Source organism: Pimephales promelas, chromosome 20, assembly GCF_988280905.1.
Source record: "Pimephales promelas chromosome 20, fPimPro1.hap1.1, whole genome shotgun sequence".
Taxonomy (NCBI): domain Eukaryota; kingdom Metazoa; phylum Chordata; class Actinopteri; order Cypriniformes; family Leuciscidae; genus Pimephales; species Pimephales promelas.
This window is the reverse complement of record NC_142788.1, coordinates 10,202,814-10,230,660: the sequence shown is the minus strand read 5'-3', so window position 1 is coordinate 10,230,660 and position 27,847 is coordinate 10,202,814. Positions and strand designations below refer to the sequence as shown.

Below are 27,847 nucleotides of genomic sequence, written 5' to 3'. Positions count from 1 at the left end.
GATCAGAATGTATCAATTTGCTCAAAACTTTACTAAGTCTTATAGCCAAAGTTTCAGACAAATTGTTGTATTCTGACCGTAAGAGTGAAACAGGGTGCCAATCGCCGATACACTGAAGATCCCCCTTTTTTAGGTAACAGTGTGATGGCTGCTCTTCTGCGGCTTAGGTGCAATAGTTTACAATCAAGGTTGTTTTTGAATGGGGTTTTGCTAAATTGCCTGAAATAAGGTCTGTGGTGAACAAAGCCTCTAAAAATATTTTCACGTTTTGATCTATGACATAAAAAACACCAGTTATACTTGTGTTTTTTTTAACTTAATTGTGTCCGCTTATGTTTAAAAAAAAAAAAAAAATTACACAGGCTTCAACATGTACATCATTTTCATTGAAGTTCAATCCGAAATGCGTCCGAAAAAAAAAATGTAACTAAGTAAATACTCTTCACAGAGACCGAAAGATTTCTCTTTATGAAGCTGAAATCTGTTCTTTTAAATGAAGTAATTTACATAAAAAACAACTATTCTCAGTTGATGTAATCTGTATGAAAAGAGAGAGATTTCAGTCTTTTTCTTTTCACCTAATTATAGCGTAATGTGACTACGCTCACCGAGAGCTATTCAAATGCTAATGTTGAGGCAAGCCATGAAAACGCCCACATCAGCTGATAAAACATCCAGTTTAATACAAATCTTACCTCGTCCTTACTTTTACCTTGTCTTGCTGAGCAGTGAGGAATAATACTATCTAATAATCCAGGAAAATTTACCTTAGAAGTGCTGGTAGTTTCATTTCGAGGAGCACGGATTCAGCTGACGTATAATCATTTATTATTAAGTGCTTTGTTTAAATCGCGTTATTGAATAGTGTCTGTAAACTGCACAAAGACTGTTTAAATACCGTTAATTGCTCATTGTTGCAGTTAGTCTGACACTCCCAGCCATGCTGGCATGCATTTTTGTCTTATCTGCACTTGGACCAGATAATTGCTGCTTGCAGCTATATTTATTATTATGTCTGATAGCTGCAATAATGTTGTAATCAAGTCTGTGATGGTGTTTGTGTAGAACTGCAATTCTCATAAACAGTAAATGAGTGTATTTGGTTTTTGAAAACCAGTTGATTGGATGATCAAATGAAAGTCTAGCTTTGTGTTAGTCTTCCTTGTTTATTTGAATGTAAATAATCCAGAACCAACACGCTAAAAACACAAAACACAAGCACACACAAAAACAATATCTCAAATAAAATACAAAGATGAGCAGAAGCTGTCGATTAAGCAGGTGGCAGAGTAGAAAAAAAAATCTTTTGTTCAATATGTAAATTAATTACAATGAGAAATTAATCTAGTAGATGTATTACAATCAATGTTTTTTTTCCCTATGGCATCATATTAATACTTAATATTTATATTTGCAAGTAGAGCAAATCAAACAAACCATATAACTTTGATTACTTCGGATAATTGTCACTTCTTACTCTTCGTTATCCGTACTAGACAAAGTGCCGTGCTAATGCAATCTTTTTTTAATAAAAGCATATGTCATTTACAGTAGCTGCCTCAGTGCAAATATAGAAACTCCAACTTGATGTTGATTGCTGACATAATGGTTCAGAGTCCTGGAGAGGCAGAAACATACAAGTTCAAAATCCGTTTTTATAATAATAATTGTTACAGATATAGCACTTTTCTCTGTACTCAAAGCGTCTTTTTATACTTGAAATTGTTAAAGGGACAATGTGTACTTTTTTAGGTATTTTATTATCTAAAATTAATTTTTGCATTCATAAATGTCCTCAATGGTGTACAAATACCTCTGCCAATTATCTGACTTTTCCTCGTAAACGAAGAATTTATTATCTTTATATACATGGGACGGGTAGGTCCACGGAGGCTTCCATGTAGTTCCGCCATCTTGAAAAACTATAGTAGCAGAGAGGGACGAAGAGTACTAGGCCAACGCATTTCCACAGTGTGTTTTCGTTCAGAGCTAGCGTGACGTAACTGAAAGCAGCAGAAATGGAGGAGCACAGCAGTGAGAGGTGCTTGTCACTGTCCCGGCAAGATTCACAGTCAGTAATTCATACTGTAAGATTCATTTGTTCATTGAGTTAAGTTGGAGTTTGTTTGAAATAAAAAAAAAAAACTATTCATCTTAACCCTTTCACACGTAAGTTTAAAATATTCTAACTGACCCCCCAGCGTGAGTTTTTCAAGGAGACCGTTATTTAGAACTTGCCACTTTAATGTTTCCATGGTGACGCGTCATTGCTTGTCACGTGACACAGCACAACCAGAACAGAGCGCGGAATGAGTGATGATCTGCTTTTATGTCATTTTTCCTTTTTTATTAAAAATATTCAAAAATGTATTAGATATATCATGAAACACTGATATTCCGATTGTCAAATATGTGCAAGTGTATGGGTTTTGTTGTTTAGACATCTTTATAATGATCGCGTTAGTTGAGCTGTATGCACAACGGGCGGCGCCATTTTAGTTTCGTTTTCAGTTCAGAGAATCGGATCTGTTGGATTTATAACGTCAATTCATCCACTTATTACGAAATACATGATAGTAAGTGGCTGGTGAACTGGGAGAAGAATAGGATCAAATGTTAAGCTACTTACACAATGTGTATCTGATATGAATAAAATGTGTCGTCTTATTATAATTGAAAGGATTATTATTGCCGCTTCCATAGACATCTGTGTGTATTTTACAAACTCAAAATCATTGTTTTGCTAGTACATATGTGTATTTAAATGTCTGAAACCTAAAATAAACATTATGTGGTTGAAAACACTCAATAGTTGTGATATATGACAGCGTCTGTCTCTGGCTGAGCGCCAGCCAACGCGCGAGAGCAAGTTTGAATTTAGCAGTTGCTGACGTGCGCACTGAACGTTCTAATCACACCGGTGTGATCGTACGCTCCAGGGACCAGCCAAGACTGATCACACCGGTGTGATCGTACGCGTGAAAGGGTTAAGGAACACTCGACGAAGTGCTATTAGAAGACATCCTGTCATATATTTTTGGTTCATAACGGCTACCATAGATGCAACGTGCATTTGAAAAAGATAGGTGCTGGAGAGCACAATACATTTGAATGCAAAATACAATTTCACTAGCCTGACTTCGTCATACTCATATTCTTGTCGAAATATGTTACTCAAGTGTTACTGTTGCATGTCGAAATGAATGAATTCCCAGACGTGCATATAGTTTGATGGGTTCGTTTTTAATCTCTTCACTGCTTACATTACACGGCATTCAGTCGCAGTACACTAGCGCTGCGCGCGCTCACAACACTACTCTAAACACTTCTTCTTCTCTTCCTACTCCACGCCCGCACCTCTCTTCTGTGGGCGCCCTCTCCTGTAGGATCACTATAACTATATGCCTGCTTGAGCTTTACTCCCTATAAACTAATGCATTTGCATCAACGTTAATTTAAACACATTTCCCCATCATAAATTTATAATGCAAACGAACTAGATGAACTATAACAATAAAATAACATAAAATAAAAACATTTGGGGGGTATTCCTTCTCTGAACACTAACATTACAGGGAATGTTATAATGAGCCCCACATTACTAGATGATCTAGTCATGATTTGTGCAACCGTTTGAGATTTTTGGTGAACTTTAGTAACTTTTAGAAAATGTCTTTAGTAACACTTGAGTAATTATTAGTTAGTTCCAATGATCTTCACTTTATAATACGAATCCAAATAATTAGTAACTCCCACAGAAGTATCTAGTAACACTTTCATCTGTGAGCTATTACTTACTAATTCGTTAATAAGAATTTATTATAGTTAATAGTAGTTACTAGATTGTTAATAAACTTTTTCAGTAGTTCTCTGGGAAATATTAAAAAAATAGTAGTTATTGATTACTTAATAGTGAACTACCACTTTCGTCTGTGCGCTATTACTTACTAGTTCATTAATCAGAGTTTCTTGTTAGTTAATAGTAGTTACTAGATTGTTAATATTGTGTTACTCATTAGTTCTTGTGTAGTTATTCATTAACGAAGGAACCATATTCTAAAGTGTTACCGCAATTTGATATGCCCGAACATCTTTTGCCTGATCATAATTACTCCTCAATGGATCGAGTCCAGACCGAACTTCCCGACCAAAAAATGTTGTGGGCGGAGTTCGGGCTGGCATCCAGGCTACAATTTCACGGCTAGATGGGATAAATTCATACACATTGTCCCTTTAACCTAGAGTCTCAAGTTTCAATATTTCACACTGTACATTTAAAAACCTGGATGGGACTTTTTATTTGCATATTTACATATTATTTATAAGGTTACTTTTTATGACAGAACAAAGTGCATGAATATTTAATAAAACATTGAGGCAGTTTATGACCCAGGGTTAAAAGATATTAACTCATGCTTAGTGTTCAAAACGGCTTTAAACTAACTTCATTTTACTACCTTTAAATGATGTCAGGCCAATAGCTTCTGCCGCTTGTGAATCTTCATCTTCAAAAAAAATTAAAAAAAAAAGAGTCATTTGTGATTACTGATTTGCTCCCTTATTTCTCAGAAACATTGTTATACTCCTGTATTTTGTGTACACTCTTAAAAATAAAGCTTCTTTATTGGAATTGATGGTTCCATGAAGAACTTTTAATATCAGAGGTGCCTTTTAATTACACTAAAGGTTCTTTATACTGCCAAAAAGGTTCTTTAGTTGGTTTTCATACAGAAAAAAATACCCTTTTAAGAATTGATAACTAAATGTTATTAGGTTCCCTTTCAATCCGTCATGTTCGACTGGCGTAGTAACGTACCAACGAATTGGGATCTCACCTGAGAGCCCAATCACCTTTGAGTGTAAACTAAACAAGCCAATACATATTTGTATGCAAGATTTGTATGGCATGCTCTGACCTGCAGGGTGGGTATAAATTTGAAAGCGGGTGCACTCACAGTTCAGCTTTTTGTTTCTGAGCAGAGCACTTGTGGCGCTACAGCGGTAGTCACGATCTGCAAGAGCATTTTCTGCTCTTTCAATGAGAGCCTAAAAGAGCTTTCCTTTGGGCCGTTTCCCCCGTGGGCCTCAATTAACTTACAGTAGGTAACACAGGAGTTACACAGCGTCCTTTTAAAGTTGTTGTTCCACCCTTGCATCTTTGCATGTAATTGTTCCTGTCCTCACCTGACGGCCATGTTTGCTTCATTCATGGGTGGTTCATGTAAAAGCACAGCCGTCAGTCTTCTTGACACTGTTGGGAGATCGAGGATCTCAGCGAGAGTTTATAGGCCAGGCAAAATCCCCATAGACTTCCCGCTCCTCAGTGTGTCGTGTGCCAACGAGCCGCCGGCTGACAGCATGGGGTGTCACAGCAACCCAACACGTCACGAGCCGCTCTAGATAAGGATCCGGATGCCGAGAGCTGTATCGCAGAGATGGCTATTACACTCTGGAAATGAAGATGATGCTCAGCTTCCCACTGTAACGGTGTGCACATTTTGAATCAGATCAGAATAGTTGACAGTGTAGGATTACAAATTTAAGAATAAATCCTTTCATAATATCTCGTGAAAAACTAAGGTGAACTACACTGTATTAGGCATTCAAGGAGAACATGATGGCGATCTCAGCTGCTTATCCTTCAAGCGGTCGGTGAAACACCACCCCTGAGATGTGCGACTTTGGAGATGGACAGAGCTGCTCTTTCCCCGGAGGAGGGACGGGTGGAGAATATTTTTTTCAGTTTTGTTTCTGTTACACCACTGGCCACACAGCCAGCGGTACCCACATTTTCAATGAAAGAGCAGTGTCCTCTATCTCTTGGTCTTAAGGGGGCACTGTTGGTGGTGCACAATGCTATGCCTTACCACTCTCAGCCTTCTCTTTGTTGTCAGCCGGCAACAGCGTGCGCTTTGAGGATGCTTCTCGAGGAGGAAGCCTCCTCAAGCACCCTCTGCACTACCAGGGAACCAGATAAGTATTGCACCACACACTCAGACACCACTTCAGGGGTCACTACGGGGGGAACACTTTGCCTTCAAAGGGAGGGCATATCAGTACAAAGTCCTCCCCTTCTGGGGGGAAATCCCGTCCCGTCCCAATGCCAGAATAATCTCTCCCATTCCCTCCCACTCCCGCCATTTGGTCTATTCTTAAAGGGTTAGTTCACCCAAAAATGAAAATTCTGTCAGTATTTACTCACCCTCATGTTGTTCCAACCCAGTAAGACCTTCGTTCATCTTCGGAACACAAAGTAAGATATTTAAGATATTAAGATCACTCCTGCATACTAGTCCATAGGTTTCTTAAAGGGAATGACTCTTGCTGGCATCGAAAAGTCATTAAAGACATCGTTAAAATAGCCCAAGTGACTACAGTGGCTCAATTTTAACTTTATCAAACGACGAGAATACTTTTTGTGAGCAAAAACAAACAAAAATAATGACTTTATTTCAACTATTCACTTCCTTCTCCATGGGCCTGTAGTCAGTTAAAGGAGCAATGTGTGACTTTTAGCGACATCTAGTGGTTCGGTTGCGGGTTTGCACTAAGGGCTCAGCCCACTGCTCACCCCTCCCTTTCGAAGAAGCTACGGTTGCTAAAACGGGACAAACATCTCGTCGGCTGAGACAGCAGAGAATAGCCAGAGTAAGCCAAGAGTGTGTAACATTGTCACTGTTTCTGTACCACAGTCCATTATAAACCACATCATGAATACTGTTTACAAAGCCATAGTCAGGTGAGGATCAAGGGTTTTAATATATAATTTAATAAAATAATAATCAGCTGATTGTCTCACAAACGTAACCAGCAGCACATTTCTCCCCACATACTGTAGCAAACCCATAATACAGCGAGGGAGCAGCTATATATTTTTTCTAACAGGGTAGTAATAGTTTAGCTGGCTAATATGAGCTGTTACTGTGGCTGAGCTGGGACGCGTCCGAATCGCATGAGTCCAAAGGTCGGAAGTGCGCGCGCTGTTACAATCATGTCATCTCCGAATCCCATAGATACTATTTACTACACACAATAGGCTTTTTTTCTCTGATTTTTAAAATTCTTCGCGATCGACTTTAGTGATAAAAGACTTTAGTAAAAGTCTCTATCGACGGGTTAGTGATTCCTGTAACGTACTGTTTTACGGTCAATGACATGAATACTAATCATCAGCTGTCTCACGAACGTAACAGCACATCTATCCCCAACATAACAAACCCATAACACAGCGAGGGAGAACTAAGTTACATGAAACAATCCCAACTACATATTTTACACCACTCACAAGGGAAAAGTCACTACTCACGGAGTGTATGGCTAGCTTCCAGCTTTCCGCTACTTCTCTTTCAAGGTAGTGATGAAACGCGTTCTGTAGCGCTGTTTGTTCGCGTTCGGCTACGGTAGGAATATGACGTCACAACATGGCGACCTTCATAGAAGGGGATTCCCTCGGTTATGGAGCTATTAATGTCTCATTCTAAGGTAATAAAAACATTACGGCTAATTAAGTAAGTTCTTTATACACCACTGAAAACATAGTTATGAATGTCATATTGCATTTCTGTTAATAGATACTCAACTTTGTTACACATTGCACCTTTAACATAGTGTGATTGCGAAAAGGGACTTCACACGTAGGCTCACTATTGGCCGACGCTGGTCATGTGTGTGATGCGTGTGACGTACAATAACAGAAGCTTATACGCTATTAAACTAGTAACCTGACTCACGCAGAGGGAGAAAAAAACGAATAGTTGAAATAAAGTCGTTATTTTTGTTGTTTTTTTGCCCACAAAAGTGTTCTCGTCGTTTGATAAACTTAAGATTGAGCCCCTGTAGTCACTTAGACTATTTCAACGATGTCTTTAATGACTTTGAGGACAGCAAGTCATTCCCTCAAGAAGCTTATGGACTAGTATGCAGGAGTGATCTTAATATCTTAAATATCTTAATTTGTGTTCCGAAGATGAACGAAGGTCTTATGGGGTTGGAACAACATGAGGGTGAGTAAATACTGACAGAATTTTCATTTTTGGGTGAACTAACCCTTTAAGGGAAAGTAGCAGATAAGTCTTTGGGAATTTATAACCAGAAAACCCACATGCAGTGCTGCGTTAGTGTCTTCCTGAGACTTACACTAGGAACACACACACCACTGTGCGTCCCTGTCAGGTATACCTTTCTTACTCTTAGAGTCATTTTTGAGCAATTGATGTTAGGAATTGGCTTATAATTGTTTACTTGTGTAATTGGCTTGATACATTTGTACCTGACAAATACAATTCAGACTCTCCTGAAATCATTATGACCAGAGGCTGATGCTACCTCAGACCTGTGTCCAAGATAGGTCAAACCAGGTGCATGTATGAACGGCGCAGTAGGCACGTCATCTGAAGACCTTTTGATATCTGTCTATCATGACTTGGCAAGTTGTACAGAAGTGGCTAAATAAACTACACTTTTCTGTACACAAACACTAGGCAACCTACTAACGAGTTATTACTGACCAAAATCAGACTGGCAAGATAGTGTCTGTGAGATCCACGTAACCCAGGGCATGTGACTGGCATTGTGTCACTAATTAACAGATCACTGAAAGTGTGAAATCATATTTGATATATGATCAAAATCTTAATTTGATTTAATCTTAATTTCAAATTGGACTCAGATTTGGTTTGGAGCTAAAGCAATATTGAAACTAAATTCTAATAAATGAAGTGAACTTCACTGGAGTGCTGAAAGTACATACACACATTGTATTTTCGGCCACTGCTTTGGATTCCGCAGTTGGGCTGATGGGTGGTCCTTAGAGGCTCTCAGGTGAGATCCCAATTTGACATGGGGTTACATACGTAACCAAGATGTGTTGTTTATCACTATCAAAAAAAAAACTCTTTTGGGAACTTTATTTTTAAGAGTGTAATGTACACACTCTAAAAATAATGTGTCAGCTCAACAACAACAACAAACTGACACAACAGTTTGCATCAATCTTTTTGAGTCATGACAAATTTGAATGAAATTATGTAGAGGAACCTAATATGTAACAAAAAAAACTTTCTGTTTTTAAAAGTTGATTCCTCAAGTCAATCCAACTACTTGAGTAATGCTGAAATTTGAGTTTACAAATTTTAATTACACACAATATTAAGTTAATGTTATTATAAACAATTATAATTATTATGTTAACACAAATTAAAATGTTTATTGAAATGAAAATGAAATGATTAATTTATTTTACAAAATGCTATGATATGATAGATATTAGTCCATGTTTGTTAGGTTTCTTACCTTCAATCACACCATCCACATGAACAGCTAAAACATGATCAGTAAACAGTTCTTCTTTTTTCTCACATTCTGAAAGATATTAGAGGGATTGTGGTTTTAGTAAACCTGTTATATAAATCTAAAATCATAATTCTGACTTGTTAAACAAGCAAATTCATGCAAAATGCCAGAAAACATTACTTGTTGTACTTCTTGTCACATAATATCATCAGAAAGGCTTGGGATATGAAAAAGTACCATTTGTTAAAGTAAATGAGTACATGACTGTGTTTTTGATTGTAATGTCAGCCAAACAGTTAAAGGCACATACCTTGCATCTCTGTGGGACTGTTGTCCATGTACTCCTCCAAGGGTAAAGCCATTTCTACAGAGCAATTGAAGACCCATACAAATGCATATACACATACACATTTGCGCGCACACACACGTTTTATAGTGACATTTCATAGACATAACAATTTGTATACTGTACAAACCAGCCCTACCCATGACAAAAAAAAAAAAAAACGTCTCGGTTACATCTGGTAACCCTCGTTCCCTGTCCAGTCCTCTACGAAGGTACAGCAAACATGGCGACGGGACGCGACGTCTCCGTTCCCTACTCGGGGAACAAGGGTTACCATATGTAACCAAGACGTTCCCTTTCATATGGGAATTCCTACGTCTCGTCTGAGGAGTTTCCAACAAATTGGGATCCCAAATAAAACGTCATGGTGCTGACCACTTCCAGCGCCCAGCTGAGCTACCCGCCAAGCAGTTTCTTAGTTTATTTATGGCAGGAGCTAGCTAGGAAGAAATCACACTGCTGTTCCGCAAGACCCACTCAGTGGATTTGGATAACACTGTGGAAAGGTGCCCAATCTGTAGGAGGAAACGTTGCGGAGCCCCTGGCCCGTCCGAAGGGAGGCACTGGAATACACGTATGTACTAGCCTGTAGGGTAGTGAAACATACGGGATTCCTTGAGGTAGTCCCAGCCCATAGGGTGGGAGCGTACTCAGCAAGGACAACAGAATGAATCTGTCGAGGGGAAGACACAGAGCTAGCCCGTAGGGTAGCTGGAACGTGGAGAGTGGTCACGTGGAAACCACCGTGAAGGTCACCCAGTCTATTAACAACTTCTTATAAGAGGTAACAGACCTGGTGCCGGGTGATCCACCTCTCCTGGTGCCGGAGGGTGGTGGAGGAATTCATGAGGTTAGCCGTTTGTTGGGGAACCAACAGAGCAAAAAAGCGCACGGATTCGGCTCTTAAGGCGGGAGTGGCGCAGCAAGCCGACAGAACCTATTCCCTCAAGCCACTGGCCGTAGCGAGTAAACGGGAAGAAACTGGTTCAACACATAAGCTATAAAACCTGGCAAACATGTTTGGTGTCACCCAGCCCGCAGCTCTGCAGATATCTTCCAGCGAGGCACCTTGTGCTAATGCCCAGGAGGAAACGACACTCCTAGTAGAGTGAGCCATCAACCTGGGTGGGCAAGGCATGTCTTGGGATTCATAAGCCCGGACAATAGCATCCACTAGCCAGTGGCCTAACCTCCGCGTCCCGTTCAGGGACCAGATATGGAGTCTCCACAGGTCTGGACGTGGGTGACATAGAGTTCCCCGTCTCTGAGAAAGAAGGTCCTTCCTCAGATTGATGGGCCAGGGAGGTGCTGTCGCGAGGAGCATGAGTTCCGGAAACCAGGTCCAGTTGGGCCAATACTGCGCAACTAGCAAGACCTGCTCCTCCTCCTCCCTGATGTCCTCCCTCCCTCCCTGACAGTGTCTGTGCGAGAAGGCTCACTGGGCTGGAAAACATATATTTGCATAGGCCCTGGGGCCAGCTGTGTGTCAGTGCATCTGTGCCGAGAGATCCTCTGGTCAGGGAGTAGAACAACTGGCAATGGGAGGTGTCTGGAGAAGCAAACAGATCTATTTGAGTGGCTCCAAAGACTCGCCATATCAGCTGGACCGCCTAGAGATGGAGTCGCCATTCTCCTGGAAGTGGCGTTTGCCATGAGAGCTCAACTGCTGCACAGTTGAGCGCATACGGGATGTAAACACCACGAAGCTAACTCAAAAACACATGACTCCATATCAGGAGATGGCGGGCGAGTGGCAACATACGACGGGAGCATAGACCACCTTGATGATTGATGTACGCTACAGCCGCAGTGAGGCGCGCAGTGTGACTGACAGAGTCCAGCTCCATACCGAGATAAGAGTTCCTCTGTGTGGGGCAGAGTTTGCTCTTGTCCTGGCTGCTGTGGTTCCGGAGCACCAGGTCCCTGTGATCGCACAACAGATCTCACAAGTGAGCTATTATCAGCCACGACTTTCGTGAAGACGCGGGGCGACAGGGCCAAACCGAAAGATAGATAGATAGATAGAAAGATAGATAGATAGATAGATAGATAGATAGATAGATAGGAACTTCAGGTATCCAGTAGCATGTAACATACATGCACTAAAACATAAATAAAGGGGTGTAAAACATACAAGGGTCGGACCTTGTACTGATATGCCCGACCCTGGAATGCAAACCGAAGAAATGGTCTGTGTCGAGGCAGAATCGAGACATGAAAGTACGCGTCCTTCTGGTCAATCACTGCAAACCAATCCTGGGGACGGATGCACTCAAAGATGCGTTTCTGCGTAAGCATTTTGAACGGTAGCTTGTGAAGGGCCCGATTCAAAACACGCAGATCCATGATTGGTCGTAACCCGCCGCCTTTCTTGGGTACAATGAAGTAGGGCTGTAGAACCCAGATCTCATCTCAGATGGAGGGACTGGCTCGATCGCGTCCTTCGCCAGCAGGGCAACGATCTCTTTCCTCAGGACAGGGGGGTTGCCACTCCGCACTTGGCTGAAGAGGACACCCCTGTACCTGGGAGGCCGGCGGGCAAACTGAATTGTATAGCCGAACTGGATGGTGCGAATGAGTCACCTGGATGGTCTCGGAAGCGCTAGCCAGGCTTTGAGAGACTGAACCAACGAGCCCACTCGGACCACCGGTGTACCCGCGGAGGGGCACCGAGGTGGAAGGCATGGACTTGGGAGGTGGGAGGCAGTGCTGCGGCTGAAGGTGGGGTCTGTGTGTGTGGTGCAACGCTTACCTGCCTCCACCGGGGGGCAAGCAGCAGGGAAGGCCCATCTTTCTCTGGAGCATTCAACTGCTGACTGTCCCGAGGCAAAGGTCGGAGGGGAAACGAGGAGCGAGGCTGGGGGGCGTCAAGTCCTGGATTCCGAGAGACATGGAGTCTCCACAGACGAGAGCGACGAGTCCGAGGCGGCATCACTGGCACCTGAGGGCTGGGGCGAGGGGACTGAGAGTGACGAGGCAATTGAGCGTCGTTCTTGACTGCTAGTCTCGACCGTGGGTGACCCAGAGGAAATGGAAACTGCTCTTTTATTGACAAATTGGGTACCGCCAAACGCGGAACAGGGAACAGAAACAAAAGGAAAAAGAAGATTCTCTAAACAGCCCTCCTTCTGGGGAAGGAGAGGTGCAGAGGCACCCTCCTGAAGAGCAGACACTGTATCCTCTGGGTGGCCCATCTCAGGGTCGCTTACCTCTCCTCTTGCCATGGGGTTTGGTCGAGGCCTGAGCGGGCTGGGCATCCCTCTTGCAGCCGGCACCCTGTCCCTTAGCTGACTGCTGCTTGGGCTGAGCATGGGAGGAGGCGGCAGCAGGAGGGCACCCTCGGCAACGAGCAGCCGGAGGCGAGACCGACTGGAGTTACACTGCCCTTACAAGCGCGGGAGGGGAGCGAAGGGTTATCCCGCCAGGAGAAACGGAGGTGGGACACAGCTGCATCGTCACCGGGCGCTCCACTGGGCCTTCGTATCCCAAAGCTGCCCCGCCATTGAGGGTGGTGAGGGAGGAGGAGGGAGTCAATCTCAGTCTAGCCGCCAGGGAGTTTACCAGGGAGATTGCTGAAGTGCCGTCACACCAACACAGAGAGGCCTTCAGAGAAACAGCAGACTCGCTGAGCGTGAAGATAAATGTAATCTTGAAGCTCATCACTCAGAAGACACTTAGTTTGGCTCCGAAGCTAAAAGCAAAGTGTGTGCATTCGCTTCCGCTTTTATACCCACATTGATAGGCGGGACGTGGAATGCAAATCCTGCATGCCAATATTTTTGGCTCGTTTTAATTCATTCAAAGGCAATTGGTCTCCCTAACGTGATTCCAATTCATTGGAAACTCCTCTGACGAGACGTAGGAATTCACATACGAAAGGGAACATAATTTAGTATGATTTATAAGCTGTTTTCCTAATGGTGAAAAAAATGTCTCCACAAGGTTAGACATATAATATACAGAGTATACATGTGGTACTATACTTACGGTTCTTGGAGTCTCCCATTGAGAAAAACAAGTCCTCTTGTACAGTTTTTTTCTTCTCTAAAGATAATAAAAAGAAACAAAAGTTCTGTAATTAAATGTCAAATGTAAATAATATAATTAAAAACACAGAAGCTAAATGTTACTATTTTACTGTATTATTGATAAAAAAAAAAATAAAACAAAGTTTCGTCCCAAATGATGAAGTAACATCCAACATCTAATCCAGAAATTTTTTTGTAGTTTACTGTATTGAAGTGTTATTTTTTTATGATTTATTTATAGGCTGCATTAATTTCTTTATAGGTTGCTTTATATATATTTCCTTTTTGTGTTTGAATTTTAATCACAATATTATCCAGAAAAATCACAACTAGATGTTTTACCCCCAATCATACAGCCCTATTGTTTCTCCTGATTTCAGCATGGACAGTTTTTTTTTTTTTTTTTTTTTTTTTCAGGGACCAAATGCCAATGATGAGTCCTGTTGATCTTTGTACGTGAATAGGGTAATATGAAAAAGCAAACAGCTTGGAAATGACATAAATAAATACATACAATCAAAAAGCCATTCTTTTAATCTCTTCACAGTCTTTATTCACTCCCTCCTCGCATACAGCTTTCTTACACAAAACTCATTTTAAAGCAATTATTTTTGTATGTGAATGAAAGGGTGATTTTCACATAGTTTTGAAGCTAAATTTCTAGGCTACATGATACAAGTATCAAAATAATCAGTATGGGTTTCACTGCCATTTAAAAAAATTTCAGAGGCAGACGAGGAGCAACCTTGAGCTCAACCGAACAATGGACAGGGAGCAGAGCAGAGTGACTCAAGTACAACCGACGAGATGGCCCATATAGCCTCAGATGGTAGCATCTCAGCGTCGGGCTAGTGGGCCTTATCAGCTGATGACAGGGTGAATGAAATTTGAAACGCCCAACCAGGAGAGCTCTCGATGCTTTTGACGAGAGTTCAACACTCATGGCATCGGACGGATGGAGAATGAGAGGGCGTAGATGCTCGACCAGGAGGCCTCACACCATCCAACCACAGATAAGAATACTCAATGTGGCAGTGAAGAAAAATGATGTCAGTTAAAGTTAGAGTGAGGCGTGGCAGTATCTGGGGCTTGCTGAAGGCTTGCTGCCGCGACCTGACTCTCGTCTTCTATCGTATGAATCAAAGACGTGAAGGAGTGAAGTTGTGAGATGAAAGGGCAGCCTTGAGGGAGTTTGTGCATAGTGGAATTTAAGTGGCTGGAATAATAATTAATAATAATAAATAATAATAATGAACTCTATCCGAGTACATGTCCAAAAATTGTTTTAGCTCATGGTTTCCTTCTGGCTGATTGGATTCCAGAGCTCAGCAAAAACCATGCAGGGCTGAGAGATTGATTATTAAATGTTTTGCAAATATTCTTTGATGAGGAAAAGCCTAAAACATTTTAAAACCTGCGTATATTCGTTTCTGACCCATCGGTTTGATACTGTGATTTAATACTGTAATCACTGTTTGATGTTGAATGATCATCAAACAGCAAGAATCTGATTTAGATTATAATTGTTTCTATTATCTGTTGCTGGTTGAAAGTGGGGAGGAAATCACATTATGGAATAAATGTTTTTCTCCAAAACACGTTGGCCACAATTATTGGTACCCCTCGAATTAATTACGAGCAAAATATCTCTGAAGTATTTTCCCATTAATGTTTACCTTTTTTTAGAACACCAAGGTGATTAGGAACATGAAATTGTCCAGCCATGAAATTATCCAGACTTCTTGTTTAACAGGAGTTTAAATATGAGGAAACACAAAGGCAAAATTCCCTTAATCATCCGTCACAATGAGTAAAACCAAAGAATATAGTTCCGATGTTCATCAAAATATTGTTGACCATCACAAAATAAAAAGCGGCTGTAAGAAAATAGCAACAAAAAAAAAACAAAAAAAAAATGAAAATCCTCATTTTGACCATCAGGGCAATAATTAATAAGTTCCAATCAATGAAAAATGTTACGAATCTGCTAGGAAGTGGACGTGTGTCTACATTGTCTTAATGGACGGTGAGGACAAAGACTCTGCAAGGATCACAGATAGAGAATTTCAGAGATTACTTGCAGAGATTAGTCTTGGGGGTCAGAAAGCCTAAAAAAAAAAAATAAATAATCAAACAACCCCTGCATCACCACATGTTGCGTGGGAAGGTTTTCGCTCATCCAAAAACAAACTCCAGCAAATTTAGTTGTCAGACATGACTGGATCTTCAAACAGCACAGATTTCTGTAGTCAGAAAAAACTAAAAAATAGATTTTTGGCAGCAAACATGGTAGAGTGGTTTGGTGCACACAAGGATAAAAAGTACTCAATGTGTACAATTTGATATTGGATCTTTAATGTCGTGGGCCTATTTTTCTGCTGGGGGTCTTGGATATCTTGTTCAGAGACATGAGAGGCATAGTGCAGAGATTCCCAAACTGTGGTCCGTTAGGGTACTGCAGGTAGTCGGTAAAAACGGAAAATAAAATATAAAATATTTTACCAATAAATTCCCATTAAACAAGTAAAAAGAATATGTAGGCCTATATTTATAAAAAATGTAAATTAAATTGTCAAGCTATTGTGTGATTACTAAAATAGGCTAGTGGCACTCGGCCGTGACGTTCAAGCTCTGTGTCGTCAGAACCACAACACCCGGATCGGTGGATAGCAACAGGTTAGGTGAGCATTTACTTAGTTGTTTGTTTTTAATATTGGTCTATATTAGACAGACAATACAAAGAGGAAGGGAAAGATTTTGTGTTTTTGTATGTACACAGTGTTGATAAGGCTCCAGATCTGTGCATTGAGACTTGTAGTGTAAATGCAGCCTGGGTGACATGAGGCTGGTTGCTAGTGCTTGGTGTAAATAGATATTGCTTTTTTTATGATGTGATCAGTTTCATTAATTAAGACACTTCATTTCAGAAAAATAGTTGTGTTTTGTTTGTACCTGGTTTACGGGTGATCCTTAGAACAAGGCATCCAATGATCAGGATTACAATAAAGCACACGAGACATCCCGAGATAGCCAGCAGAATCTTTCTTTTTAATACTGTAATAATAAGGGAAATTATGAAGTCAATCAAAAGAACTCAACATTCCATTTAAACATTTATGTAGAAATTATATATAAAAAGTGTTTTTTGTCCATCATAGTAACAGGATATTTATCTCACAAAATGTTTATTTTCTTCATTTTTTATCTAAATGATTGTTCCCTTTAAAAAGCTACTCTCAGTGCTGTGCTTGATTCAGTAACTCTTTTTGTTGTGACCAGCTGTGAAATATTTGTGAAACATGTCAGTGAAATTGACTTGGACAGTGATGTCATCGTAATGCACACTCATCTGAGTCTACACCCTAAAAAATGCTGGGTTGTTTTAACCCAATTTTGGGTCAAATATGGACAAACCCGAAATGTTGGGTTAAAAATGTAATGTAAAAATTTAACCCAACGGCTGGGTTAGTCCATATTTGACCCAAAGTTGGGTTAAAACAACCCAGCATTTTTTAGAGTGTATAATTAGATGTCCCACAGGTGCATTGACAGGAGACGGGTCCAGCACTCGCTCTCTCTTCAGACCATAGCTGTCAACATTGAACATTGAAAATAATGAAAGATTTCTCGGAATCCGTAGCCAAAATAAGGGATTATTTTTATTATTTTTTTTTTTTACATTATTAAGAGCATAAGAAACAAATGAAAAAAAATATATATATTCTATTCCTATGTTATGCTATGACCTCTGTAGTGGACACCAGGACTCGATTGTTTAAAAAATGACATGAAAATATATATAGGCAAAAATAATGGACATTTTTGACATATGAACATCGTTTTTTTTTTTGGCCTGGAAACGCTTCCAACACGCTTGAGTGTCGCGTGGAAAATAGGCATCTGGTTCTATTTCTAGCATGCACGCGTTTGCGCGTGTCACGCAGGCAGTGTGCAAGCTCTAATCTGTTAACATGGGAGCCGAAATAAAAACCATAGACAGTAAAATAAAAACGGCCACGCCACGCAGCTGAGACGCACGCAGTCAATGTGTCTCCGGCCAGACATCCGAGTATGAACGACGTCAAGCCGAATAGGTCCGAGCTTGAACGTCTCACACAATCAGAGCGTAAAAATACGGGATATTTTACGGGAAAATACTAAAACGGGAAGACAGCGGGAACAGAGATAAAATACGTGAGAAACCCGGAAAAAACGGGAGGGTTGACAGCTATGCTTCAGACCCAGATGTCCTTTTGCTCAATCCCGAAGTGTGCCTCAGCACTTCTTCGGCTCTTGTGGAGGTCAACGAATCTCTTAAAATCCTGTATGATTATTAGTTGCCTACCTCCGAGTGTTCCTCACGTGATGACAAAGCGTGTGAGGAATTACTCAAGATGGTTACTTGCGCGGTGGCCATATTACAGCGAGAATGGCCACGTGAACAAGAGACCCCCCTAACGCTTTAAACTTGTAGACAGATTTCAGTCTGGTGGTCAAGAGTAGGGACCCCAACAGCGTATCTCTCCCATTCTTTGAAGACCTCCATAACGAGTTCTCATTCATATGGGAAACCATTTACTTCTCGTGTCTTTGTGTCTTTCAATGTCGACATTATCGATTGTCGTTGGCGAAAAGGCACGGGGATATACGATGATGCCACAGGTCGAAGGGATGCCCACAAGCTATCGCTCACCTGGTTCAGTATCATTCAATAAACCAACTCTCCCCACTAAGCTGTGCAGAACCACGTCAACACTAGTGGGGGAAGGGCTTCAAACGGCAGGTCATGGCACACCATGGAAGGACCAAATGCAACCACAGATTAGGCACACAGGGAGAAGGGCCGCCGGCCACCCAGCCTCATCCTAGTCCTTCTGGAAAACGTGAGGCACAAAAATAGAGCGTGGCAAGTAGCACCCCCCCCATCCCCCCCCCCACCCACCAAGACTGAGGACCGGCTCACTGCACTCATCAGCCTCCAAAATGGCCAAACCTCATGACTATCATCTTCAAAAAGAGGAAGACCTGATGGTCTTGCACCCAGCTCTGTATAAATAAATAAATCAGCCCGCCCTTTCCTATCACCCCCTTGAAAAACCTCTGTGCCATCCCTGCCGCTTCAAGTGTTTTGGGAAGGGGCAGAGGTTTCCAGCGAAATGTTGAGTGTTCCATTGTTCCTGTTGTTTCACAGGACTCATGGGACCTTTACACGTACTTGTGAGTTACTACCCAGATAGCAAACTGACATTGAATCAACGTGGAAATATGACATCGAAACAACGTTGATCTGACATTGTTTTGCTCATCGAATTAACGTTGAACCAGCGTCAGACATTCTTTCAAAACTAACGGAAAATCAACTTGAAATCAACGCGTTGTTTCAACGTTATGAAAGCAAACCAATTTTCGATTTCATTTAGCTTTGAAGAATGCCGCGTCTGACGTTGGTTCAACGTTAATTCGATGAGCAAAATCAACGTTGTTTCAATGTCATGAGAGACGTCGTTTCCACGTTGATTCAATGTCAGTTTGCTGTCTGGGTACACACTACACAACAGTGAGGGGTCCAGACATCCCCAGTTGTAAGTCAATTTCATTGATGTGTTGCACACATATTTCACAGCTGGTGAACAAAACGTGTACCCAGAGCACTGAATCGGCGCATTTTAATTGGATGAAAGAAGTTTAATAATATATATTCGCATTACTTACCAATATTATTGGCCGTGAAGCCCTCACTCAGAGCGGAGTACAGTGGTCTCTCCGTCCTTATTCCCTTGCACTTGAATTCACTATTACTATTTTCTTCAGTTGCTGTCACTTTGAACACATCTGACGACTCATTGAGCCTCTGTTCGTTCTCGAACCAGGTGTAGCTCCACTGTCTGCCATCCGAGACGCTACACCTGAGGGTCAGGATATTCCCAGACATGATGTCGCTCAATTCGGTCTCCAGACTCAGAACTGCAGGTGGACGAGCTTAGAAAAAAAACAAAATGTTGTTTTAGAAATAATTTGTTATAAAATGTATTTCATACTGAGTCTTCTAATTCATTCTAATCAATAGGCATCAGTGCTTTTACTTTTACTAGTTTTATTTAAAATGCACTTACTTGTGAACTCACTTTATTTATACCATGTATGTTCAAAACATACCATACAGTAAACTACACTTAAAGGGATAGTTCACCAATGATGAAGATTCTGGGTAACACTTTATTTTGATGGTCCTTTTTAAACGTGCAGTTGACTATTGCTCAACTAACTCTCATTAGACTATTAGTAGACTGTCTGATCCATGTCTGCTAACTCTTTTATTGTGATGGTCCCCCAACATACAACTTTTGAAACTACACGTCAACTTAATCTAAAACTGAATCAAAAAGTTAAACAACCATCTTTAAGATGTTTTCTTTACATGTGAAATAAAGAAAACAGTTACAAACTGAAACAGGAAGTGTGTCTGGACCAGTGTTGTTTACATCTTGCAAAATGGTTTATAGTAACGAAGTAGAACTACTTAAGTACTGTACTTAAGTACTAAAATGCTGTTTTTTATTTTTAATTTTTATACTTTTACTTCAATATTTTTTTGATGTTCTGCTAGTTACTCGTTACAAGTTGCATTTGGCTTTCATGCTGCCTAAATCACATGCCAGTTTTATAGGGTAATGGTATTGATTGACACACACATTGACAACTAATGCAGGGGTTGTCCTGCAATGACATTTTATTAGCGGCCGCCAAAGCAAATTTGTATCCCCCCAAAGCTTGATTGCTAGTTCAAACTTTTGACTGCTTTCTTTAATAATTACATGAGACATTACTTGTACTTTTACTTTTAGTACTTAAGTAGTGAATTTTAAAATAAACTACTTGCAATGCTTAAAGGACAACTCCGGCGCAAAATGAACCTTTGGTCTAATTACACATTGTTACCTATTCAAACGTTATCTGAGATTTGTTTTCATGATTGCTGAATGTAAATAGTTTTATCTCTAAAAACAGTTTAGCCTATAACGCTAGTATAATGCTAGTATATAGGTCATAGAGTAATGACAAATAAAAATCGCTTGTTATTACCACTAACAAGGCTCAAAATAGCCCCACACCAAGACGATAGCATAATAAGGGTCCCTACATTCAAACCGAAGCATTGAGAACTTTGTCAGTGTCCAAACAGTTTAATAAGAAGATATTTTATACACACAGTCAACTTCGCGAATACAGGAAGAAGCCATCTTTGAAAAATAGTCTCTACCAGTCGATCTACGAACGCCGATCCATGTGCGCTGGTGAGACGATAAGGTGAGCGCGAACAGTAGGCTACGTGTACATATTGAAGAGAAGAAAACGGTTCGTGTTTGTGTTTCTTCCGGAAACAACGGACCATATGAGATTCTGCACAGTTCAGCACACTTGGATCGGCGTTCGTAGATCGACTGGTAGAGACTATTTTTCAAAGATGGCTTCTTCCTGTATTCGCGAAGTTGACTGTGTGTATGAAATATCTACTTATTAAACTTTTTGGACACTGACAAAGTTCTCAATGCTTCGGTTTGAATGTAGGGACCCTTATTATGCTATTGTGTTTGTGTGGGGCAATTTTGAGTCTTGTTAGCAGTAATAACAAGAGATTTTTATTTGTCATTACTCTATACATATACTAGCGTTATACTAGTGTTATAGGCTAAACTGTTTTTAGAGATAAAACTATTTACATTCGGCAATCATGAAAACAAATCTCAGATAACGGTTGACTAACAATGTGTAATTAGACCAAAGGTTCATTTTGCGCCGGAGTTGTCCTTTAAGTACAACAAATGTTGAATACTTTAGTACTTCTACTTAAGTGTGGTGCTAAAAGAGCACTTCAACTTCTACAAAGTCACTTTTTTGATAGAGCACTTGAACTTTTACTCAAGTCCGGGTTTCTAGTACTTTATACATCTCTGGACATCGAATAGCCCGCGAAACCATATAAAACAACAATGGTTTGTTTACATCTAGGTACCACAATTCCTTGCGCTCAGGTAATTTGGCTTGACTGGCCTGGAACGCTACAAAGTCGTGAGTCGTGGGTTGAAGTCATGATTTACGTGCTCAAAACCTGTTTGGAACGCAGCATTAGTCAAGGAAGCGTGTGGCTAATCGTGACAGATAAAGACGTCTTTAGCATCCACACTTCTATTTATGAATCAGTGTTGAGAACTACTGTTAGTTTACCCTCCCTGGTTTAAATGTTTAAAGATAATTAAAGGGGTGATGAACTGAGAGATCAAATTTTCCTTGAGCTTTTGACATCTAAGAGGTCATCATATTATAAGAATATCCTGTAAGTTTCAGAACTGAAAACGTCCTTGTTAGTCCAATAAAAGCTTTTATTGACACCAGCCTCAGCAAATGACTCATTTGTCAAAGTGGGGAACTATGACGACTAAGAGGATAAAACACCACCCCCGCAGAAGATCAACGCCTACTTCAACACGGCCATTAGCCCCGCCCACCAATTCGCGCATTACACGCATAGCTAAATAACATAGATATCTACCTCGTGATGACAAACCGGATCGAGCTACCGAGCGAGCAATACAGAATATTGTGCAGTGCCTGGTTGTGGAAGAAGACAGTCGCTGCATAAGCTTCCTCTGGATTCCAATAGGACTGCATGGATAAACTTTATTTTTAATGACGTTCCACTCCAGCTGATGAGGGTAAAACCGTTTGTTTGCTTCATTTCACTGAGGATTGTTTTGTAAACAAGGCTGGATTTGCAGAGCGATTAAGAGTAAAGAACAGTGCTGTGCCGTCTATATTGGATCTGACAGTAATGGTGCAACACACGGACTCTGGGTTGAACATGTATGGGCGAATCACTCCGGTTGCCATTTTACAACATTGGACGTTTTCAAAACAATTTCCCCTAAAGTGCATCACGGGTGAGTTGAAACTCATTATAATATGCAAAACTGTTATCCACTCACAGCAGTGGGCATTTACTTCCAAGTCTTCAGTGTGTGACGCCCATAAAAACCCAGTGCGTTTCAGGTAGGCTCAAAACTAGGGTACAAACTAGCCCATTACTTATTCATTTTGATGTTTTTGAATGCAAAAACCAAGCGGATGTCATAAGTTGACCTCAGGCAGCAATATAAGAAAATTTAAAAAGCCAGTTCATGACCCCTTTAACAGTTTAGAAATTTAGAAAAGTAGTCAAATGTAATCAGTTGAATTACTTTAATTAAGTAATTGAAATAGTTGCACTACTTTTTACATTTTAAATAGGGTAACTCGTAATCTGTAATCTATATACAAAGTAACCTTTACCAAAATAGGCACTAGAGACTCACCTTCAACTCGCACTTGTAGAGTTTCACCATCCACTGAGAAGTCTCCTCTCTTTGCTTTGCAGTGATAGTCACCAGTGTCAGAGAAAGATGCTGAGCTAATATTAAAGGTTGGATCTGTGATGAAGGTTTCTGAGTCTTTATACCAGTCATACTCCCATCCATCACCAGGCATGTTACAACCAAGCTCGACTTTCTCCCCAGTGTAGAAGAAATCAAACCACTGATCTTTTCTGATGTCTGGCATTGGTGTGTCAACTAGGAGGTAAACAGAGGTATAAAAAATGGACCACTTTCAAACAAAACTGGAGTTGCATGTGCTTGTTGTTCATTATAATCCCCACACAAACTAAATACAATTTCTCACTGAAAATCCTTTTGAACATAGTCATGAAGCTGTAAACGCTGACACAAACCTCATTATACAACGCATTCTCACCCCAAGGCGTCACCTTTGACCATGCTTCAATATTTGACGTTTTAGGCGCCCTTTAGCGTCACTTACATGACGCGATCCTACGGCATCATCTAACTGACGCTAAAGGAAAGCGTCAGTTAGAGCAGGGGTTCTCAAACATTTTGGTGCCAGGGACCCCTTTCAGGGGAAAAAAAATTCCAAGGACCCCCCTCATATTTATAACAGTTATTGAGCACAAAGTTAATGTGTGAGCGGCAAATGAAATATTTTTGCACAAAATGAATGGTCTCCACCCAGGGTACTATGCAGGAATTTCTAAATAGCCTACTGAGGTAACAAAAGTGATCTTGCTAGGAATCACTTAGTTAGGATCCCTCACTTAGGAATTTTTGATGTTCTTGATCTACACATGTGCATTTTAAGGTGTTTTAAGGCCCCACAATTGGATAACTATAGATTTAGTAGAAGCATGTCAGTCAGTGGCATACATTTTTTTTTTTTTTGTCAAGATGTCACGAAACACAATCACATATTCCAATCAGGAATGGCCTTAAAAGAGAAATGTTTCAATAATTAGGCCTATTCTGCACACAAATAAAGCCCATAAGCAGTGGTGGAGGAAGTACTGAATCTCAGTACTTAAGTAAAAGTACAAATACCCAGATAAATATTTACTTTAGTAAAAGTAGAAGTAACACAATGACAACCATACTTAAGTAAAAAGTAAAAAGTACTTTATTTTAAAGGTACTTTAAGTATTAAAAGTAAAAGTACTTGCATAACAATTTATTATCTTAATGTCAATTTTCTAATGATTAATAAAACATTTAATTCTAACTCATTGAACCTAATAGCCTACTCCTATAATGATGTTCAATAATGATGGAAAAAAATGTCACCATTTCTGAAACAAGCTTGCAATTAGGCAATATACACATCATGCTTATCCTTACTATATGTTAATAACTATGTTTGGCAGTAAATGAGATGAATTTATGGTGTAATTCTGAACCTCTTGGCTTGCCATAATCCTAACCAAACCAAACGTATATTACACACGGTGTGTTTCCTATGCACGTAAAAACAAATTTTTCGCGTATGAGTTGCACGATAAACACACTGCGTGTGAGACGCATTTAGTGTGACCGGGTTGATATACTGTATCTATGGCAACCAAACGTCACTGGTGAGACAAGCGTGCAACGAACGAACGGTCAGATTACGTTTTGGCAGGGGAAAAACTGATCAGAAAATGTAATGAAAATGTAACAGAAGTTGTAGAAATGTAGTGGAGTAGAAAGTATAATAATTGCTGCAAAATGTAACGAAGTAAAAGTAAAAAGTAGGCACTATTTATTCTACTTAAGTAAAGTAAAGATACTTGAAAAATGTACTTAAGTAAAGTAACGAAGTATTTGTACTTCGTTACATTCCACCACTGCCCATAAGCCTATAAATACAATGATAATGGCATTATGTTTAATAGTTGCGTGCGTTGTTAATTTGAGCTACTGTAATATAGCTAAAAAAAACATACAGTAGGCTATATGTTAAATATATGAATCCATAATGTTAATCTCATGGGCACAGTATGTTTCTATTGACCTGCTTTTTCCTTTTTTAAAGTTGAGCTTGATTAATACTTTGCAAACTGATTGTTTCAGTCGTTTTTTAAAACTTTTATCTAAAACAGCTGTTTAGTTCCTATGTTAATTTAAGGCCTACATCTTATCTCGCACTTTATGACCGTTGACTGAAACGTCGTGCGGGGAACTTTGAGTTCACTCCGACTCAAACATTTTGACATTGACGAGCTATCGTTGTTAGTCTGCTGAAGCACCTCAGACGAGAAGGTCAGTATCATCGCGATGTGCATCCTTGCAACCTCAGTTGTGGGTACGGCCCTGTCACTATGCACTTTTATTTTGATAATGATCAGACTTCTAATGTCAAATCTACAGTAGCAGTGCTAGAACTGACTATTGTGCGCGCACGCGAGACGCCGGCGCGCGATTACATGGGAATTTTTCCTCAGCAGTGGAAACAGGAATACTCTTATTTATGGTCATAGATAAGACAAGAGTGCATCATCCGAAACGGTAAAGTGTCCATTTTTTTATTTGTGTATAGGCTACATTATAAATGACTACAAAATGTCATGCCTTTTAAAAATACAGAAAAGAACCGGATGCGGGTTCATGCCGTCTCTCTGTCTCCTTTCTGGCGCACGTCCCGCAAAATCAACAGCAGCGAATCTACTTGACGCAAAGACATAGATTATCTATCTATAGAAAACTTTAAGTGTCTACTTTGTATTGTTTTATGTTAAATGCTTTATATAAGTTACTTAGGAATAAACAGCATGTTTTCAGATGATAAAGAAAACATGACTCATAGCATGGAAAAAAACGTTAGGTTGTAAATTATTTCGCGGACCCCCTGGCTTTAGCTCGCGGACCCCCAGGGGTCCGCGGACCCCACTTTGAGAACCACTGAGTTAGAGGACGCGGTTAGGTTTAGGTGTGGGGTGGGGGTAGGGTACACGCGATCCTAGGGCGTCATCTAACTGACGCTAAAGGGCGCCTAAAGCGTCAGATATTGAAGCATGTCCAAATGCTTCCCAAGGCGTCAGTTAAGTGATGCCTTGGGGGTGAGAATGGGCAAGAAGAAAAGTGCAACAGTAATGCAGCTAAACATTTCAAAATTTCATATGGCTGTCACTTTTTGAATTGTTTTTTGTTTCATTTATGAATTTCAAATGTTTCAGAAGTAGATTCACTTGCCATGAATATGAAGTTGCAAAGCTTCTGTTGTTCTTGTAGTCACTAATGTTCTCTCACGATGTTTTCCTCTGCAGGAATACTGTCCTGAATGACTTGCTTTTGCTGAGATGATTGTAAGTGTGTTTCCAGAAAAGGAAATGTCAACATCATCTGAAAGCTGTGTTCCATCATTAAACCATTCATAGTCCCATTCATTTGAATTGATTGAACACTTCAGAATCACTTTTTCTTTTGGGTAAAATGTTTTCCATTCAGACTCTATTGACAGTTTGGGTTGAGGCTGGTCTGCACAGGAAACAACAAGAGTAATGAACAATTGCCGTGAAAAAGTGAATGAAATGTATACTTTAGCCAGAAACCTCCCTAGAGAAAATATAATACATTTAAGCACAATTTATTTGTAAGTAATTTAGTATAACTAAATGTATCTGTGCCACCCTATAAATAGGTATACTTCTTTAACTAGTCAGTTAAATTGCAACTACTAATTTTGTACTTAAAGGGATAGTTCACTTTGAAATTTTTTTCTGTTATGTTTTAGCTTACCTCAAGGGCATCCAAGATGTAGGTGTCTTTGTTTCCACAGTATTTTCAATTTTGACATTTTTCGGTCAAACCGGTGTTGTCTATCAGTCATATAATGCAGGTTTAGGGGGTCCACCTCAAAGAGCATGCACAGAGAAGTCCAAATTAAACATGATTTAATGACTCGTGAATGTAAGTGCACATTGATGGCTTAAGACACGAAACGAGCGGTTTGTGTGAGAAAACGAACAGTATTTATATAGTTTTTACCTCTTATTAACAGCTATGTCAAACTGATCTGAATCAGATGTCCAACTGAACCGAACTGAACCGTGTCCAACCTTATGCCGGAAGTGATCTCTCACGCATCTACGTCACGCATTGTTTACATGGAGATTTTGGAAGTTTTACCTTTCACTAAACATATTTAGATTTACGGGAAATCGCAATGGAAGACGATTTCGATATATCTAAATATGTTTAGTGAAAGGTAAAACTTCCGAAATCTCCGTGTAAACAATACGTGACGTAGACGCACGAGAGATAAATTCTATAACGAGATAACGAGTCATTAAATCATGTTTAATTTGGACTTCTCTGTGCATGCTTTTTGCGGAGGACCCCCTAAACCTGCATTATATGATTGACAGACAACAAAAAAATTTTAGACCGAAAAATATCAAAATTGAAAATACTGCAGAAACAAAGACACCTACATCTTGTATGCCCTTGAGGTAAGCTAAAACATATCAAAAATTACAGAATTACAGAAGAATAATCCCTTTAATGCGTTTCAGTTGTCCTAAAGGAGTGCTTAAGAATAACAATATTCCACAATATAAATGACTATAAACAGGTACACCATGGACTCACCTTCAACTCGCACTTGTAGAGTCCCACTATCCACTGAGAAGTCTCCTCTCTTTGCTGTGCAGTGATAGTCACCAGTGTCAGAGGGAGATACTGAGTTGATAGTGAAGTTTGAACCTGTGATCGGAGGGTCTGTTTTGCCTTTATACCAGTCATACTTCCATCCATCACCAGGCATGTTACAACCAAGCTGGATTTTCTCCCCAGTGTAGAAGGGCTCAAACCACTGATCTTTTCTG

The 27,847-nt window shown here is 40.2% G+C and overlaps 2 protein-coding genes across 2 annotated transcripts in view; both read right to left on the bottom strand.

The window, feature by feature from the left end:
- Window positions 1–27,847, bottom strand: part of LOC120491856 (Fc receptor-like protein 5) — a 64,351-nt gene that overhangs the window by 29,384 nt on the left and 7,120 nt on the right. The gene's annotated exons all lie outside the window — the stretch shown is intronic.
- LOC120491841 (uncharacterized) lies at window positions 1,154–27,786 on the bottom strand. Its single transcript, XM_089124583.1, has 9 exons — window positions 27,612–27,786; window positions 23,016–23,270; window positions 19,378–19,644; window positions 16,618–16,719; window positions 13,625–13,681; window positions 9,602–9,655; window positions 9,292–9,360; window positions 4,458–4,505; window positions 1,154–1,618 (listed from the first exon to the last, which is right to left on the bottom strand). The coding sequence occupies exons 1-9, from the start codon at window positions 27,784–27,786 to the stop codon at window positions 1,611–1,613; spliced, it is 1,035 nt and encodes a 344-aa protein (XP_088980709.1). The 3' UTR covers window positions 1,154–1,610.

Coding starts and splice junctions, on each gene's coding strand:
- LOC120491841 (XM_089124583.1), bottom strand. CDS start 27,786: ATGCCTGGTGATGGATGGAAGTATGACTGGTATAAAGGCAAAACAGAC. Junction 13,682..16,617: donor AAGGATCACCCGTAAACCAG/GTACAAACAAAA, acceptor TATTATCTTTAG/AGAAGAAAAAAACTGTACAA. Junction 9,656..13,624: donor AATGGGAGACTCCAAGAACC/GTAAGTATAGTA, acceptor ATTGCTCTGTAG/AAATGGCTTTACCCTTGGAG.